General features: G+C 42.8%; 1 protein-coding gene across 1 annotated transcript; it reads left to right on the forward strand.

Moving 5' to 3' along the window:
- Positions 1-1,350: 1,350 nt before the first annotated feature.
- Positions 1,351-18,563, forward strand: LOC145405752 (protein amalgam-like). Its single transcript, XM_080276983.1, has 7 exons — positions 1,351-1,409; positions 2,880-3,097; positions 4,991-5,074; positions 5,474-5,600; positions 7,828-7,955; positions 11,168-11,336; positions 18,460-18,563. The coding sequence occupies exons 1-7, from the start codon at positions 1,373-1,375 to the stop codon at positions 18,561-18,563; spliced, it is 867 nt and encodes a 288-aa protein (XP_080133109.1). The 5' UTR covers positions 1,351-1,372.
- Positions 18,564-20,205: the final 1,642 nt, after the last annotated feature.

A 20,205-nucleotide genomic window follows, 5' to 3' on the forward strand; every position in this document is an offset into this window, starting at 1 on the left:
CAGAGAACTGGAAGGAAAAAAGAAAGATCAAAGTCTGTGTGTGTGTGTGTGTGTGTGTGTGTGTGTGTGTGTGTGTGTGTGTGTGTGTGTGTGTGTGTTGGTGGAGTAAGAGGAGGAGGAAGCAACAGAGAGGAAGAGGCAAAGGAGAAGGAGTAAGGGGCAGGAAGGGAGAAACAGAGGAAAACGAAGAGAAAGGAAAAGAGGTGGATATGATAAAACAGAATGGAAGATCAAGAAAAGAAAATAGGGAGTAAGAAACACTAAGAAAAAAACACGAAGAAGAAATAGCAACAGAGATAAGGGAAAAAAAAAAAAAAAAAAAAGGATAACAGCACAAGTATAAAAAAAAAAAAAAAAAGCAAAAAAACGACAGCTGCAAGACCATGGCACTGAAAACAGGAAACAGAGTAACGAAGTATACAAGTATTTTGATGCGAACTTCAGCCATAATTTCTGCTCACTCCATACCCTTTCTCTCCCAGACGTGGAAATCGTAGGCAGGGCATCACGAAGTGTTGGTAGTTCGAAGCTTCTCTAGACTGCACGAGCACCACTGGCATCGAGGGTGGTTCCTCATGCACCAGTCTAAGGGTGCAGCCACACTTGCTCTAAAGAACTCTAAACATGCCATCGACAAGAGGAAACGAGACTCAGGGGTCAGTCCAACGTTAAGCCTTGGACACTGAAGCGACTCTTAACTCGGTGCCTCGTTTCATCTTGACCACATGTTTCGAGTAAGTGTGGTCGCATCCTAAATGTATGTTCACACCAAGGTTACGTAACCTACGTAACAGTAACAAGTTACAGAAAGAAGGTTACACGAAGTTACTGCACGTTCCAGAACACTGTCAGGAACATTTTCACACACCCAGTGGCAGCTGTGGCCTGACTACAGAACTCCATAAATGTTCCGGAACTGTTTCAAAATATACAATAACATGTTACTGTAACCATGTCCCGTAACACAAAGTTACGGAATATTCGGCAGTGTGGACATACCCTAACAAAGCTTGGAAATACCACCCAAACAATAAATAAAAGGTATTACTTAGGGGTACATTAACTTATATGCAAGGTTTCTTTAAAGGGTACCAAGGAGGGAGTATGATAAGCTAAATAGACACAGAACGAATAGGATACTTTTCTGAGATCGGGTAGAAAGGTCAGCCCAATGAACAGAGGATGTTGAGGGTAAATTCTGAGATTGGGTAGACTGGGTGGGTAAATGGATAGAGGATGTTGAGGGTACATTTCTGGGACTGAGTAGGCAGGTTGTGTGTTCGATATACAAGTGCGCTGTGAGACTTATAAGCGATGCCTTCTTGCAGATGAGGCGGTGTGTGGTGGTGGGAGGGAGGTGAGGGCCCCCACCATGGTCGCGTTGCTGTTCTACTGCCTCGTGCATCAAGGTTAGTGCCTTTCCTTGTCTTCTACACTATATACCAGGAAATACAAACAGACAGATAGATAGACAGAGATAGATGGGCAGATAAAAATTCTGTTAAGATCCCTGAAGAGTTATTGAGTTGACGACAGCTGTCTGTTTTACACTTCCTAGCAAGAGCTGGTTCGGATGCGGGTCAGTGTATGTTTTAGGTATGTTTTATGATGACAACAGTATTTAACAGACCTGCTGTTTCACTTACAGGCATCATAACCATAAAGAATGAAGCTGAAAGAATGTTTAAAACGGAAACTGACATCATTATGAATTCGGATTTTGATATTTCTACTGGGAACTGTGATATGACGTTAACTGATGATCCAGGTACTCATTTGCTGTAGTTACTTTGGATTTGGCTTCAAGTAAAAGCAGAAAGATTACGTAAGTTGAGAAGGAGTTAATTATTACTGTCAGCCGGCAATGACCTTTACTGTCGCTCCGCCAGGTCTATTTTCATCGTCCAGGCAATCACTTTCCTCCATGCTGGGCTCTTACAAACTGAGATCCCGTCACAACCAGATACAATTTCAATGCCTACTTTTACTCTCGCCGGGGAGGGTGACGCAAAACAAAGGCGGGATCAGCGGTGGATTTCATTTTGTTCCTTGTTTTTATGCTGAGCTTGGAGACAGATGGAACACAGAGACGGCATCAGCACCAGATTCAGTTTCAATCCGTTCTTTTATCCTCTGCATAGGGGGCGATATAAAACAGACAGGATCAAGAGCCTAAAACCGTGAGCTTAAAGCTTACAGTACATAGGAATGGGGAAGGAAGGCCCCTAATTTTTTAGACATTTATGGCACACATATGATTACTGGATTTGATCAGCTGTCGTATCACATTACATAGTGCAGTCAGCAACTAGAAAGCTTCTGGAGTGCGCATACCTCCGTCAACGCCAATAATTTATTATTTATTCCTGCATCCGGATCCAGAAGCATCTAAAAATCTAATCAACTCCTCCTTGACCCACTGCCTACCTATCCACCACATTTCACTGAAATATGATAAAAAGTATTATTTAAATATATACTGTACACAAATAGACGTGGGTAAATACTTAACCTCCTTCCAACATAGTTGGTGGAGGTAACGATAGAGTAGTCAAGCACGTTCCACGTGCATCAGGTGCTTCAAAAACAGTAGAAAATTAGACTGCATTCCCTTTCGTGATTTAAGATATAAACATACAGCCATTCGTTACAAAATGGACAGTTATAATCTCTACTTACTGTACAGTACATCCTCAGTGTGGAGGTCCAAGACAAAACAGACAGAAGAAAAAGCCTCTGTTACGACATTTGCTTGTTCAGTCACTTCTTTTATCTTCGTCGTGTGAGTGACACATTTTCTTTGCCCGGCTTGGTCACGCTAATAATAATAATAATAATAATAATAATAACTGGTCTTCAATCCCCACGCTTCTCCTCAGCATGGGGCGCGATACAGGGGGAGGAGAGCCTAAAGAGCGTGGGTTACAGCAGGATGGGTTTCAGCAGCCACAGCCACAGCCACAACTCCCTGCCCCCTTTCATAGACGTCCTGCCCCCCGGTCCCTTCTTCGACGTAGAGCGATCCGGCAACGTCACTGCTTTGGTCGACCAGCCAGCCAGACTCAACTGTAGGGTTAATAAGATTGGTAACAGGACGGTAAGGAGAAGAGGAAGGATTCTTTAACTTATGCTAAATGGACACATACAGAATCATAAGAAATCTTGAACTTTGTCCTGAAATAATGCTAAATGGACACACAAACAGTCATAGGGAATCTTGTACTTAAGTTAAACGGACACACAATCACAAGGAATCCTTACCTTATGTTAATTAGACACAAAGAATGAAACGGAATCTTGAACCTAGGCTAAATGGACACAATAAGATTCATAGTAAGAATTTTTCCTTTCAGTCCAAGGAAGCTTTTGTTTATTTTTCTTTATTATTTCATTACTGATATGTACGTGGAAAGACAGACAGACAGCCAAGGAAGCAGCGTTGTAGTGTTGCCGTGATGTGCTTGAAAACACGAGAAACAGGCCTACCTTGAGATGACTGGCCCAAAATGGAGAGAATGGAGAGTTAGACTGACTAGGAGAGTATGGAAGTAAGGTGGAGATTTGTATTAATTTATAATACTGTAGGTATTTTGTAAGGTAACAGATCTACTGATACTTTCAAGGTTGTTTGGTACTGAGAAGACTATGGTATCTAATCTGTGAGTGTAAGACAGGGGTATCAAAACAAGAAGGACAACAGAATAAAGAATAAAGGAGAGGAGTGAGGATGACAGGCGAGGCGAGGCGAGAAGAGGAGAAGAGAAGAGAGAAGAGAAGAGAAGAGATGAGAGAAGAGAAGGGAAGAGAAGAGAAGAGAAGGGAAGGGAAAAGAAGAGAGAGGAAGACAGGAGGGAGAGCACTCGTTGCAAAATCTAACACTGCGCTAGGGAGGGACACACACACACACACACACACACACACACACACACACACACACACACACACACACACACACACACACACACACACACACACACACACACACACACACACAAAAGCTAGAGCTGCACAAAATAAAGGATAGCAAGGATGTATGTATATATATATATGCAAAGCTCCCCTGAGTCGTCCGTCCTGGGAAACACTAAAGAAATATCCCATGTTAACGTCACTTTAGTCTGAGATGCATGGGTGGAGGCAGGCATCTCTCTCTCTCTCTCTCTCTCTCTCTCTCTCTCTCTCTCTGATAGAGAGAGAGAGAGAGAGAGAGAGAGGAGCAAAGAAAATGAAATATGAAAGAAATACCCAGATCCCAAAGCCGTAGTATGCAAAAAGTATTATGCCGGTCCATGTCAGGCTACGGCATTCTTTTAATTTTTATTTTATTTTTTTATTCTTGCTCCTACCAGATTATTTTATTCTGCGCCCCAGGAGTAAGAAGGATAGTGAAGGCTGTATCGAACCCCCTTGAGTCAGGAACCGTCCCCTTGCGTTTGATATTTTGCTAAGAACGAAGAGGAAAATATGAGGACAGGAAGAAAGGGAGAGCAGACGTAAGTGATTTAACAGATGGGATAGGAGAAAGAATGAGCGTGGAGGGGGGGGGGATACATGGATGGAGATATCAAGTATAAAATGAGTAGATGAACAAAAGGCATTAGGGGATAGAAGGGATTAAAGAGGAAAATACTATTAAGGGGGAAAGTATGCAAAGACTCTGATCCGGCGAGCCCTGTTTAAAGGCGAAGGTAAGAAAGCACTAACCCTCTCAATACGGTGTTTTTTTTTTTTTATTTACTTATTCATCTATTCATTTATCATCATCATCATCATCATCATCATCACTGTCGCACTAGTTTTTACAATAATCGAGAAGCTGAGTAAATATGGAAGGGTTTAAAAAAAAAAAAATCTAAAATCAACACGTTTCTTTTTTATTTCAAGATTCCCCTAAACATTAATACCGAAATACTGGAGGTGGTAGGCAGGAGGAGAGACAGAGTTATATCCATTCTATCTACTAGGTGTTAATATCTACCCTTCCTCCCAGGTGTCGTGGCTGAGGGACCGCGACACTCACCTGTTGACTGTGGGTCCCTACACCTACACCTCTGACCAGCGCTTCCGAGCACAGGTGAGAGGAAGCTGCTTGAGATTAACACCCTAAGCTTGAAAATGTAATGTGGAATGCAAGTTCTAAGTTATTATTATTATTTTCTTGAGATTAATACCCCTTGACATAAAAATGTTAAGTGGAACGCAAGCTCTAAGTTATTATTATTATTATTATTATTGTTATTATGCATCTACAAAAGGCCAATATTAATTAATCCTTTCCCACCACAACCAAGACTCAGAGGATTAAGCGTTCACCATATTAAAATTCCAAAAAATTAACACAATCCGCTAATGGTAGCCCAACTAAAATAATGTTAACAAAATCCCCTCATGGTAGCCTAACTATAATCACGTAAATCCTAATCCACCCACAAGAGGCAAATAAAGCCAATCTCATTTATAAATCCCTCCTCAGCACACCCCGGGCTCCGAGGATTGGGCACTCACCATCAGTTATGCTCAAGTGCGAGACAGCGGCAAGTACGAGTGTCAAGTGTCTACCACCCCACCACTCAGGCACTACATCTGGCTCACCGTCGTAGGTAAGTGGGTGTGGGTGGGTGTACGCGGGTGACAGTCGGGGTAGGGGGATGGTATGTGGTGTGGGTGGGTGATAGTGGGTGTAAGAGGATGGTATGCGGTGTGGGTGGGTGATAGTGGGCATAAGAGGATGGTATGTGGTGTGGGTGGATGATAGTAGGTGTAGGTGGATGGTATGTGGTGTGGGTGGGTGATAGTGGGTGAAGGTGGATGGTATGTGGTTTAGGTGGGTGACAGTGAGTGTAGATGGATGTCATGGGGTGTAGGTGGATGACAGTGGGTGTAGGGGGATGGTATGTGGTGTAGGTGGGTGACTAATAATGGATGTGAGTGAGTGGTAAGTGGTAAGACAGATAACAGAGCGGCAGCCCAGAGATGGCGTGAGCGGAAGAGACAGAGGACGAGATGGCGAGATGAGATTTGGAGATTCGCTGGTACTGGATGGAACAAACTAAGAGCCATTAGGTCGGAGTAGAAAAAAGATGAGGGAGTCCTTTGTCTTGCAGTGCATCTTGACTTTTACCAGTTTTCAAGTTTCGAGAAGGTCTGGCTAAAACTTTAAAGGCAGCCAGTGTACCGGTATAGTGTATTTTATGTGGTTTTTATGCCTTTACATTATTTTATTTATCTTTAGGGAAAGCTGCAGTACAGTGGCGTTCTTTTTGTTTTTTCTTACTCTTGTCAGACCGGTTTTGTCAATTTAGATGAGACCTAACAAAAAAAAAATAATAATGATAATGAACGTATGACTTTTTTACTACTGTTACCACCATTAATTTATATACATTATTTTTTAGGGAACAACTCTCTTTGAAAAAATAATAATAATAATTTCCACAGAAGGGGGGCCGACGCATTTTATTAGTGTTCCTACTAGCATTAAGTAGTCATATTCGACTTAGGAAAGTCATGTACTCAGGGGGACTTTAAAGAGGGCTATGTCTAACCTCTTCCGTTCAAAAAATCTCCCAGAAAGAAAATAAAATCATCTGAAAACAACAAAGAAACACAAAAGAATCACAGCCCGAGCTTGAATGGGTTAATAACAGGGTGACCATTTTATCCTCCGCCCTTCCTCCTTTGTCTGTGTTCGCTGCCTCAAATGTCCCTCGACGGCCCATTTACCTTCCTCTAATTGCGTTTTGGCTACCATTCCACCTCCCCCACCACCGCTCCATCCCCCCCCTCTCTCTCTCTCTCTCTCCGCCATTGCCAGTGACGACGAGAGTTTTAAAACAAATTTCAATATTTCCATTTACTCAGTCCTCGCTCCTTTTACTCCGTTCCTTCACTCTTGCATCCACACAGTGCTTGCTTCTTCCCTCGCGCATATCTGATTTTTGTGTTTTTCTCCTCTCTCCTTTTCCTTCTTCCCTCCAGAGCAACAGACAAAAATACACCGAGCTTCTTACCTGTTCATTACCTTACTTTCCATCTCTCCATCCACACAATCCTAACTTTTCCTTCCTTCTCGAACATATAATACCTTCCTTTCTTTCCTCGTACCCTCTCCTTATGCACTGTTTATCCCCTCCTGCCTCTACCCTTGCACCGTTTATCCTCCATTCATTACTCATACACCGTTTATCCTTCATTCATTACTCTTGCACCGTTTATCATTCATTCATTACTCTTGCACCGTTTATCATTCATTCATTACTCTTAAACCACTGATTCTTCCCACCATTTATCCTTCCTTCCCCTACTCATACACTGTTTATTTCTCTTTCTCCTTTCCTCTCCCACCGTTTCTCCCTCTTCCCTTTCCTCTCACATCGCCTCTCCCTCTTTCCTTTCCTCTAACACCGTCTCTCCATCTTTCCTTTCCTCTCCCACCGTCTCTCCCTCTTTTCCTCTTACACCGTCTCTCCATCTTTCCTTTCTTCTCCACCGTCTCGCCTTCTTCCCTTTCTTCTCACATCGTCTCTCCCTCTTTCCTTTCCTCTCACACCGTCTAGCCTTCTTTCCTTTCCTCTCGCACTCTCTCTCCATCTTTCCTTTCCTATAACACCGTCTCTCCTTCTTTCCTTTCTTCTCACATTGTCTCTCCATCTTTTCATCCCTCTCACACCGTCTAGCCCTCTTTCCTTTCCTCTCACATCGCCTCTACCTCCTTCCTTTCCTCTCACACTGTCTCTCCATCTTTCCTTCCTTCTCACACCGTCTCTCCCTCCTTCCTTTCCTCGCTCACATTTATGTGTCTCCCCTCTTCTCTCCCCTCCCCTCCAGAGCCCAAGACGACGATATACGGAGGTCCAGACGTGTATATTAACCGGGGGAGCAACATTAACCTGACCTGCGTGGTGGACTATACCCCCCAGCCCCCCTCCTACCTCATCTGGATGCACAACGGAAAGGTGGGTGGTAGGGGGGAGAGAGAGAGAGAGAGAGAGAGAGAGAGTGTGTGTGTGTGTGTGTGTGTGTGTGTGTGTGTGTGTGTGTGTGTGTGTGTGTGTGTGTGTTTTCCCACTCTGTGGGTTTCTATACATATAAAAGGACTTATGTATACCATTACTTAACCTCCACCACCCTGTTACACGGTTTCGGAGATCGCATACCTCCGCCGACGCTAATATAATGTGTGATTTATTCTTGCATCCGGATCCACCTCAATATCTAAGCAACGCTTCCTTCACCCACTGCCTGCCTGGCCACATGATTTCATTGACATCCGATAACAACTTTGGGGGATATCTTGTCCACAAACAGACAGGCAGGCAAACAGATTGACAGACAGACACAGGTGAAATACATAACCTCCTCTAACTTCGCTGATGGAGGCAATTATTTTTATATCCAAGCATTTGTTCATACTTGACAGGAATACTTTTATGTCCGGAGTTATACTGAAACCTGTCTGATATTCGGTTCGTTAGTTCAGAACCTCAGGCGTCAAAGTATTGTTGACCTGTACGAGTTTATGTAAGCCTCCAACTTTACCAACTGCTGCATGTATTGGACGGCGAACTGAGCAAGCGAGAGTAGGGAAACTAGAATCGTGAGTGCTGTTAATGTGGTTTGTTAAGGGGTGATGTTGGCAGAACTTAAAGGATAATGTACTTGCAATAGGTGATGAGATTATTTTTTCTTAAGTACGTTAGTGAGGGGATGCGATATTCAAACTGCTTCGATGGCGCTTTTTATATTCTGTCACTGCTACCACCTGACGATTTTGTTTTAGAGAAATTTATTGAACTGGAAAAACTGAAGCCGTCACTAACCTCTTCACTACTAAAGGTCGGTTCAATATAGAGTAAAATCTTAAAGTGACATGAATAAAAAAGTAATCAAACTGAATACGTTAACCCCTTCAGTCCGATGACGTCACGTATTTTTTTTCTTGCTCTCTCTAGACGACACTGTGAAGCTTAGAGGAAACTTCTATAATGAGGGAGTTTGACTATACCTAAACCATCCGCTTCACAAGAACTCTTCCCTGAGCTGATGAAATTCGGCTGGAGGTAGCATAACAATAATAATAATAATAAAAATAATAATAATAATAATAATAATAATAATAATAATAACAATAATACGTCAGAGGGTCGAAAGGGTTAAGAAAGTAAAGGAGAATTGTTACGTGGTGTTGGTGAAGCCCGTCGAAGTTAAGGACAATAAACTGATCCCGGTTAAGGCAAATAATGATAAGAATCTGCATTTAGTTCAAACAGATTCCATTGTTCTCCCTCAAGTTCCGTCGATGTCATTAAAAAAAAAAAAAAAAAAAAAAAAAAAAAAGCAAGTACCATCACGCCAGGCCTGAATACGATACCCCAAACATAGCTAAATATAGCCTGTTTGGTACTAGTGCTCAAGGCCTTAGGAAAATAATAACCTAGCGTACTCACACACACAGACACAGACAGACAGACAGACAGACACACACACACACACACACACACACACACACACACACACACACACACACACACACACACACACACGATCGTGCAAGCATACATCTCTCAGCTTGATAACAGTGTGTCAAAAATATTATGTACTGTACCCCCAGCATTCGATATAGCAAACAGAATATTTTTTAGTCGTTTGACCCCAAAAGTGACCATTAACAGTAAAGAAAGCATTATAATAATAATAATAATAATAATAATAATAGTAATAATAACAATAATAATAATCCTTCCTCTGCTTCTCTACCGACAAATTTTGGCACAACAGAACATTTGTCCCAACACCATCACCTACCAGAATCAATGTTTCTCCTAGTACGAACAACAAAACATTCGCCCCAGCACTAACACCTACCAGAATCAATTACTCTCCCAGTACAAACAAAACATTCGCCCCAGCACCAACACCTACCAGAATCAATATGTTTCTCCCAGTACAGACGTGCACTGTCTACCGCTGTCATAGCACATTTCCTCCTACTTCTGGTATAGGATGCTTATATTTTTTCAGGACTGTGATGCTCGACTGGGTGACAATTTCCCCTTTGCTGTATCACCTCTACGATATATTACTTCGGCAGTGACACGGACATTCTTTATATAATATATATCAATGTCTCCCACACACTGTGCCCGCGTTGATGTAGTACCAATATCAGTCTCCTATTCCCTTCCACTTCCCTGGTTGTCGCAAATATGTGGAGATCGATGGAAGGGACATAACTCACTTCGGTCGCCCAAGCCAGTGTATTTGTCCGGGAAATGAGAGTATAAATAAACCCCAGCGTTGTGTAGCAAGTTTCGCTAATATTACTGTTGTTTTTCATTGCCGGCACGTAAGTTACGTAAAGGTCAATATGTTATACAGCATCTGCCTGCTTGCCTTCCTGCATGCATACCTATCTACCTACCTGTCTACCTACCTACCCACCTAATTATCTAACTCCAGCTCTATGTAGCAACTTTTTCTAATATTACAGTTATTTGCAGTGTTGGCACGTAAGTTACACACAAGCACACTTCCGCAGATTAATAAATAATACAGTACCAACCAGCCAGCCTACCTACCCATCTAATCCTTATTACCTACGCACCTACCTGTCTATCTACCTGTCCATCTATCCACCTATAAATGTGTTTTCATCTATCACGCTATCTCTCTACCACTGTATCTGTCCGGCAACTACCTACCAGTCTGTCTGTCTGTCAATCTCTCTCTCTCTTACAGGTGATGAAGTATGACAGCAAGTGTGGTGATGTGAGCGTGGCGACAGAAACGAGCCAGCGAAGTAGCTCCAGCACTCTCCATCTGTCTATCTGTTTCTCTGCATGTGTCTCGGTGTATCCATCAATTTACCTTGCTACCTGCCTGCCTACCTTCCTTCCTTTACCCATCTATCCATCTAACATCCATATGTCTGTTTACCTACCTACTCGTCTGTTTATCTATCCACCACGTGAAGAGCTGTGACAGTGAACGTGGTGGTGTTAGTGCGGAGACAGAAGGGCCAACGCAATACTAAGCACTATGACCACCATCCATCCTCCTACCTACCTTCTTACTTACCTACCTTCCTTGCTACCTACCTACCTCCTTACTTACTCACCGTCCTTCCTACCTACCTCCCAGCCTATCTACCTGTCCGTCTATCCCGCAGGTGATGAGGTACGACAGTGATCGTGGTGGTGTCAGCGTAGTGACGGAGAAGGGCGAACGCACGACCACCAACCTGCTGGTGCGGGGTGCCTCTCACAGGGACTCCGGCACCTACACCTGCAGCCCCAGTACCGCACCGGAGGCCACTGTCACTGTGCATATCCTGAATGGTTAGTGGTGGCAATGAATATAAGGTACGGTATGGTGGTGTCTCTCGTGATGTGCCGTCTAAAGATGGATATTACTGAGTGGGGAGTGGGGACCTGGCAGAGACAGGTCCTAACACCCCTCATACCTATACCTGCAGTCCCAGCACCGTACAGTGGGCTTCTGTTACTGTGCACATCCCTAATAGTTAGTTACAGTTGTTCAAAAACTTTCTAGACGTGTTTAGCGTTCAACGGCATTCTATGCACGCAGACACGTCGGCCTTCCAAAATTCATTAAAGAATTAGGAAGTCAGAGAAGTTACTGCGTCAAAAAGGTGTATCACCTGTCTCACTGATTAAAATGCATTTTAACATACAAGTACTGTATGTCCATCAACATTAAATTGACTGAATTTAAACCATTTTACAAGTCCATACTTTTACTTGGGAAAAACTAAACCACTTCACTCAACTAATGGCACAATTGCAAGGTATGAATGAAAGTATAGTAAAGAAAGTTATTTGCAGTTGTATTACGCAAATGTTTCTTTTTTTCTCATATCTGATCAAACAACCAAAAATTTGTTGTGTACTCCCCAGGCGATACGTGTACCCCAGACTGGGAAGCATAAAGATAGTGGCAATGTGCTCTGTGGTTTGTAGTCACGAAGAAGTATGGTCGTGTGTTGGGGAAAGGGGAATCGTTGGTGTTGTTGTTCTTGTTGCTCTTTTTGTTGCTGTTGTTGCCCCAGAATCATCTAAACCTGAACCCGGTGGACTGTAGGTTGAGGCTGTCCTGTAGTCCATCATCCTCCTTTTGGGGAATAGGGAAAGAGCTACGGGATATTTGTACAGCTCGTCATGGCGTCACTCTCCAGCAGGTAAAGGGATCGTTAATGAATACGGACAGAAGCACCTGGTGACTTAGATACGCTCATATTAGATTCTGAAGTAGTTCGATAAGGGAATTCCAGACGGCGAGTGTATTTGTGATGCATAGCCTTCTCTCGCTACAAACGTTCTCTCTCTCTCTCTAAACGTTCTCAAGAGCATTTCCATATTCATTCACCTCTTGATTTTCATCCACCTGTCCCCACATCCACTCACTCTCCACCTACTTCTGCATATTCATCATTCATCACTACCTTCGTTTAACCCTCACCCTCATCATCATCATCATCATCATCATCCCAACCCTTATTCCCATCTAAAAAAAAATAAAAATAAAAAAAAAATAAAGAAGCAATCCCGGTGAAATGCCCCTTACAATTATTCACAGTCTTAGTATCTACCGACCCATCTATCTACTGCATATCTACGAGTATCTATCGCTACACAGTATATCTATCTGACACTTTAACTGTACACGAACAAGCCATCATTCATCCATACACCTTCAACTTCACATTCTTCTCTCTCTCTCTCTCTCTCTCTCCATTATTCATTCCCTTTGCATTCAAGGTTGCAGTCTCGAGCCATTTGCTTTCTCGTTCCGATGTCGTCAGCTATCCCTTTTGTCCCTATGTCTGCAGTGTTATAATTAGGGATCTGGATATAATATCGAGTGTTTGGGGAAGAAAGGGTCTTGGCCAAAGCTTATTCTGCCGTAATTGGCCACGTGTATCGATAAGCACTAATCTTAAGCCTTCTTCTTCTTTTTCTCTAGTCCCTTATCATCCTGCAGTAAAATTAAGGACCTGTGTATAACATCAATTGCTGCAGGTTGCGTTCTGGGGTAAGGCTGGGACTTGAAAAGAATAATTGTCAGTCTTAATGACGCTCCTGGAGAGGTAGTCTAAATAAAGCTTTTTCGCCTTCTTTCAATATCCTTCGTAGTCCATAGGTATTTATTTATGCCCACTTCTTTTTCTTCCCCTCCTCTTCCTCGCCCTCCTCCTCCTTCCTTCTTCTTCTTCTTCTCCACTTCCTCCCCTTCCTCCTCCTTCCTTCTTCTTCTCCTCTTCCTCCCCCTCCTCCTCCTCTCTTCTTCTTCTTCTTCCTCCTTGGCCATTCATCTCTCTCTCCAGGTTATTCATATCCTTTACATTCATGGTCTCAGTCTCAGGCCATTCCCTTGTCGATTTTGGTGTCGTCAGCTTTGGGATCCCTCCATAACCCATTCCAACTGCAGTCTTTTATTTCTCTTCTCTCTCTCTCTCTCTTGCTCCATCTTGTCGTGTTCGTGCTGCAACTTTTTTTTTTTCAATTTTCTTCCGCTTTCTTTTCCCTTAGTCCTGTTCGAAGATCTCTCTCTCACTCTCTTTCTTTCGCTCTCTCTCCATCTTGTCGTGTCCGTGCTGCAACTTTTATTTTTCTTATTTTTTTCCGCTTTGTTTTCCTTCCGTCCTGTTCGAATCTCTCTCTCTCTCTCTCTCTCTCTCTCTCTCTCTCGCTCGCTCGCTCGCGCGGGAGGGGAGGAAGTGCATGATCTGTTGCAAGCCCGAGTCAACTAACAATCCCTTCCACAGCGCCGCTGGAAACTGTGAAAGGTGAGACCATAAATTGTGTGGGAAGAAATGTGAGAGAGTGGGTGCGTGTGGGAGAGAGTGAGACAGTTTCAGCTGGCGTGGCTTTGCTTTATTTGTGGCAAAGCTCCGTGACCTTAAGAGTATTAGCTTTATCATGCGCCGAGTTATGATTACGTTGTTATGTGTAAGGTTCTATTTTTAATATTTCTGCCGTTCTCAAAAGTCCTTACAGTCCGATATGTTTCTGTTTTTAGTGTGTGTGTGTGTGTGTGTGTGTGTGTGTGTGTGTGTGTGTGTGTGTGTGTGTGTGTGTGTGTGTGTGTGTGTGTGTGTGTGTGTGTGGCTCTACAAACTCTTGAAAACTCAATCCGCTCAGTAAGTCTTTGTCTTTAATGTGTGTGGTTCTACAGACTCCTTACAATTCCCGTGTGAAAGAATGCTGTTTGCTTTGTTTTACTTCTTTTACTGTTTCTAATGTACTCTATGTGCATACATGTTCAGGAATCCCTTACCTATTGTTTTTTTCAGTACAGCCTAAGTAAATACCGTACATAATCGGAGGTGGAACTGTATTAACACCCTTGGAGATTTATAAAATACTGTATCTAGCTGAACACAGAATTTCTGTAATAACACTTTTCCCGTACTTCCTTGAGTGATGTTGTTCTAGCCACCAGTTATACTACTATTTGCATTACCGCTACTTTCTTTGTAACTTATGTGGCAAAGAAACCCCGTCCAGCCACACATTTACCCCTTTCCTATCCAGCTTTCTAATGAAACAGTTACGAAACAGTTAACTGGTACTCTTCATCTTGCGTGTGTTCAACCGGCCAACGCTGGAAGTCCCACCTCTCTCTCTCTGACATCTGTCAAACGTAGTGTGTCGAGGCAACTCCAACCAAATGGATACTGATTTGAGCTTACTGTTACTCTTGCTTGGAAAGTGACTTTTTTTCAGGTTTTCATTCTCCTGTTCTTTGTTTTACACAGAAATTAATTAAAAATCGATATATAATTATACCAATGAAAGTGTTTATTCCTTATCTTAATTTTGAATGCAGACTTAATGGAATTTGGTTAGGATGATAACCTAGCATACATACTTCCATCCATGAATATTGCCCCGGATCTGAAAACAGAACCCACGGAAAGGAGTACGTTGACGGCATTATGACGGAGAAATGTGATAAAATGTTATACAAGTTGAGACGGAGAGATTATGCAGGAGAAAGGCGATAGGAGTTAAGACTGAAGGAGGTGATGGAGGAAAAAGGTGATAGTAGTTGAGATGGAGAGAAAATGTGATACGAACTGAGATGATCGAGGGAAAACAGGGTGATACAAGTTGAGACTGAGGGAGATGATAGAGTGAATAGGTGACAGGAGTTGAGATGAAGGGAGATGATGGAAAGAAAATATGATTCGAGCTGAGATGGAGAGATGATGGTGAGAGACGGTGAAACGGAGAGAAAAGAGGATAAGAATCGATATATAAAAAAAAAAAAATGTGATACGAGCTGAGACAGCGAGAGATGACGGACAGAAAATGTGAGACGAGTTGAAATGGAAAGAGACGATGGACGGAAAAAGGAGAAAGGAGTTGAAATGGAAGGAGATGATGGAGGGAGAAAAGACGAAAGAATCTGAGATGGTACAGTAAGAGATGATGGAGGGAGAAACGAGGAAAAGAGATGGAAAGAAACGAGTTTAGATGAAAAGAAATGACAGAGGAAGAAGAGGCGAAAGGAGCTGAGATGGAAAGGGATGATGGAGGGAGACATCCAGTAGATACAACCGCAGGACCCAACAAAGAGTCTCGGCAATCCCTTAAATCTGATCTGATCTCCACGCCTGTCACCGTCCGCCTCCTTCCCCACCACCACCACCACCAGCAGCGCCTCCACAGATACGCCACACCTGTCAAATACACCTTAACCCCGGGGACGTCTTGTGTAGTTGTGTATTCTTTCTACCCACTCACTAATGTATTCAGTATAAGGGAAGTATTTTTATGGGATTTAACTCCTTCACACACCGACGTATGTCCGTATATTCTTGCTGCCTTCAGACGATTTTTTCCAGCTAAGGGGAAGTATGACAAGGGTTTCAACTCCTTCACCCAAAGGACGTATCTGTGGGCGTTATTCTTGCTATCTCTGGATGATTTTCTTCAATTAAGGGAAGCATATTCGGCTACAACTACTCTGCTATAAATACCGGATCATCATCAACTTCAAACTTAGCCTTTACATCTTAGAATTATTTATCCGCTTTACTCTTGCTTAAGCCAGACGAATTTACCCGTCACTGGAAAATATCTCGAGGTTGGAGTTAAAAGAGATATAATATTCTTAATTGGGTACGGAATCCAGAGGGAAAAAATTCGTTCCACACTGGGCTCTGGTCCGTATTAATAAAGGATCTTGGTGTCTATAAAAAAGATCTTACCTAAGCTGAATGATAAACAAATCTGAGTAGGACTTAATTATGCGTGTTATTTTGGTTGGTTTGTTTCAATATTCATTTTTTTTTTAAAGTGTTAGACACCTGTATGAATGAAGTAAAACATACATACAAGGAATCCTAAACATTTTGAGCTTGGGAAAGATTATAAATATCTCGTCCAAGGTTTTAGGGTACAAAATCTGGAAGAAAAAATGAAAAGAATTAATCTGGCTGACACTGGATCCAGGGGTCGTAAAGGATACTAACCAATTTAATAATAACTCTGTTTTTTACTGACGAGTGTTTGGTAGCTGAATCAGTGATGACACACGTATATAGAGTGAAGACAAACGCATATGGAGTCAAGACATACGCATATAGAGTCAAGAAAAACACACACTGAGTGAAGAATAAACGCAGCGAAGGTAATCGTATATACAGTGAGGACAAACGTATATAAAGTGAAGACAAACGTATACAGGGTGGAGACAAATATATATATGCCATCTAATACACAACTTGAGCTTCGGAAAGTTTACAAATATGCCCCCAGTGTTAGGGTACAAATTTCGGGAAAAAAAGAAAAAAGAAAAAGGGTTCGACACTGGGTGCTGGTGTTATTTACGAGCCAGGCTTTTTATATCCTGCTCCTCCACTCACTCACACCTGCACCCTGTGCCCCGCTGCACAACATAAATTCACAAACGACTGACACTTTCCTTATATAAAAAAAAAAAAAAAAAAAAAAGTGGTGCTTGCCATGACGACGCTGCTCGGGGGAAGGGAGGGGAGGAGGAAGGAAGTATGTGAGGATATGATAATGCGTCGTACCATTCTCGCTGGGTTTTTGGAAAGTTCATAAAGCCTCTTCCTCAGCGACCTAGCCTGTTACTTGTGCTAACGGACTGTTTCACTAAGTTGAGTGAGTCATAGGAGCCAGACAAGTACCGTAATATTCCTTTTATTTTAGTAATTTTCTTGATACTGTATCGACACAGTTTGCCTCACTAACATACTAGACTTAGAGCATACTACGATGACTTCAAGTGTTGAAGACAGACACCTTCATGTAGTGACACCAATATAACAGAGCTGCTCCACTGCTCGGTTATATTAAAGTCCCTCGTCCCCCTCCTTGTCCCTTAAAAGGAAGTTGGTGGACAGGAGGAGGATAGCATCTTCAGCCTGCAGTCCACAGGGTTCACATTCAGTTCAGCCTGTGATTGCAACTGCTGCTACTACTACTACTATGAATTAGCACAACATATATCGGATGAAGATGAGCTACGAAGCCCCATGTGACAGCAAGTATAAGAGTGCGAGGCTTGCGGTTGCCACTGAGACGTCATTAGACTAAGTGAATGAGACGCTGAAAAAAACTATTAAACCCTTCATTAAAACTACTTTTTTTGCCTTTGTCTCGTGAGATGCCGGGAATAGAAGACCTCATTTTCATCTTCATCCTTTTTCTATTTCAAGCTCTTCTCTCTGCCTTTCGTCGTCTTCATCTCTCTTCCTTCTTTCTTTCTTCCTCCTTCTTTCTTTCTTTCCTTCTTCTTCTCTCCTCCTTATTTCTTTCTTTCCTTCTTCTTCTTTCCTTCTTTCTTCTTATTTCTCTTTTCTTCTTCTTAGAGAAATTAAATCATCGTCACGTTTACGTATACCGTGCATCTGAGAAAGCCTATCGTCACTGGCAGTATTCCCACCCACTCCTTCTGACCAACCACCCACCACCGTTCCAGCCCGTTCCTCCCACTCATTTCCACCCACACAGTCCATATTCTACGCCCCCCATCCCTCACACCGCCCGTCAACACCACATCAACCACCCTACCCATGTCGTCTATATATACCACAGTGTAGAGACTATATACCTTGAATCCCAGCTATCGTTCACCGCTTATATTCACAGGGTATAGTTTCTCCGTCAAGGCCCACTACCCCACCGTCCATATTGAATACATTACTAAGGTTATCTCATTCAGAACTGTGCCACGGACTTATGACTTCAAATGTACTACTCTTCCATTTGTACCACGGACTCCTGCACTCAACTGTACTGGTCTTTCATTTCTGCTACAGTATTTATGTGTGCCACCCTTCCACTTGTACTACTACGACGACTACTACCCTTCCATTAGTACTACTCGTACGTCTTCCAATCTTCCATTTGTACTACTTTACGTCATCTACTCCTCCAATTTTGCTACTCTTACCTCCCTCCACAGGTGAGCAACGAGAGGCCATGCAGCACGGAGGTCACTCTCCCTCCGAGGTGTCCTCCATGCTCCTCCTCTCCGCCGCAGGGGCTCTCATTAGGGCCCTCAACTAACATCCTCTCCCCGTACCCCAAACACCGCCCCCCTGCCAGCTCCCTCCTCCTTCCCGATCTCATCGTCAACGTCGGAGCTGGTCTGGGCGGGGGTGGACAGGAGGAAGGCTGCAGTCTACATCAGGTGTCATTGGAAAGGTTGCACACAGAAATTAAGGTGTGTCTTTAAAATTTTTAAGAATGTGACGGACGGGATTATAAATTATTTTTCACCGTTTTCGAACAAAAAAAAAAAATTGGTGGAGTAATATAGACAGATAATTAGACACATACAGCAATTAAAAGACTGACTGACTGAGATAGTTTTCTAGATATTCAGATAAACAAATTACGACGTTATATACCAGACAGGTAGATGCAGATAAATGAGCTGTATGAAATTAATGCCTCCACCTTCATAAGTTGAGATAACATGAATAGCCTACAATGAGAAATATAAAACATAAATATTACCTTATAAAACATGTCCACCAGCAGGGCAAGGCCAAGTATGGAGGTGGTGGCGTGGTTGCTGATGTGGGACCGTCACCAGCCAAACAACGCTTGTGATGGTACAGCCCAAACTCCGGTGACCTAAGAGCAGCGTAGGTAGGCAATGAGAAGTGTGGCTGTGGCCGTGGAGGTCAGGGGTGAGATATGATACACTCTGTTTATCTTGGCTTGAAATTGACATCCTTCCATCAGGAATGCTGAACAAAAAAAAAAAAAAAAAAAAAAAAAGACAAACAGGTAGCACTAGTCACGAGGAAGTTCTATGAAAAGGATGCAGCGCTGTAATACTGTATTATTCTGCCACTGAGCTACGGGAAATCGGCAAAAAAAGGAAGAAAAATCTCCTCCAAGTTAAGGTGAACGACCAACAGATTTACTGTTAACTTCCTCCCATAATCTACATTTGTTTTTCCAGTAAGAACAAGAGACTTCTCTGCATTATCCTTTCCTTGTCCTTCCTACAAACAAATGTTAGTTACGACAGGAATGTAATCGTAAGTCTTTTTTTATTAATTAAGGTCCCTGACTAGTACGGTCGGGCTTCAATGCTTCCTTGTCTTTCCTGCAAAAAACAAATCCTAGTTACGAAATGGATTTGATCGTCAGTTCGTTTGCGAATCCCAGCCCGGGTATGATTAGACCCAGCAGTACCGTAGCACCTTCATCCCGAGGTCTCATTTTCCGTTTCCTCTTGCTACCACATAACATTTTTATTTACAGTAGGTTACGGTAGACACTGAGAGAGAGCGAGAGAGAGTGAGACAGAGAGAGCGAGAGCATCCTAGTACTGTAGTAAAGGGGTTAATAAGGGCTATATCAGATCCCTCCAGTTCGAAATGTCTAAGCTGAAAAAACTGTCTGGCAAGAATAAAACCAGACGTATTGTACTGGAGGGATTAAGGATGTCCCGTGATCAGCCCCACGACGTAACTTTTATCCGCCTAGAGTGCAATCCGCGACAGTCACACTTACATCGAAGGTCCCAAACTGTACTGCTGGGTGAACTGGGACAAGATGGGAATGAGGACTGGTTGGCACTTCTCAAAGCCTCTCCCTTGGCGATTTATTTGTCAAAATACGCCTTGTTCTGTATTGTATGACACGTACGGTATATCTGTTTAATACAGACACATGTTTCTTCAGTAATACA

Source organism: Coenobita brevimanus, chromosome 68 (genome assembly GCF_032717465.1).
Source record: "Coenobita brevimanus isolate Jiangsu-jjx chromosome 68, ASM3271746v2, whole genome shotgun sequence".
NCBI classification, from domain to species: Eukaryota; Metazoa; Arthropoda; class Malacostraca; order Decapoda; family Coenobitidae; genus Coenobita; species Coenobita brevimanus.

Coding starts and splice junctions, on each gene's coding strand:
- LOC145405752 (XM_080276983.1), top strand. CDS start 1,373: ATGGTCGCGTTGCTGTTCTACTGCCTCGTGCATCAAG. Junction 5,075..5,473: donor ACCAGCGCTTCCGAGCACAG/GTGAGAGGAAGC, acceptor ATCCCTCCTCAG/CACACCCCGGGCTCCGAGGA. Junction 7,956..11,167: donor TCTGGATGCACAACGGAAAG/GTGGGTGGTAGG, acceptor TCTATCCCGCAG/GTGATGAGGTACGACAGTGA.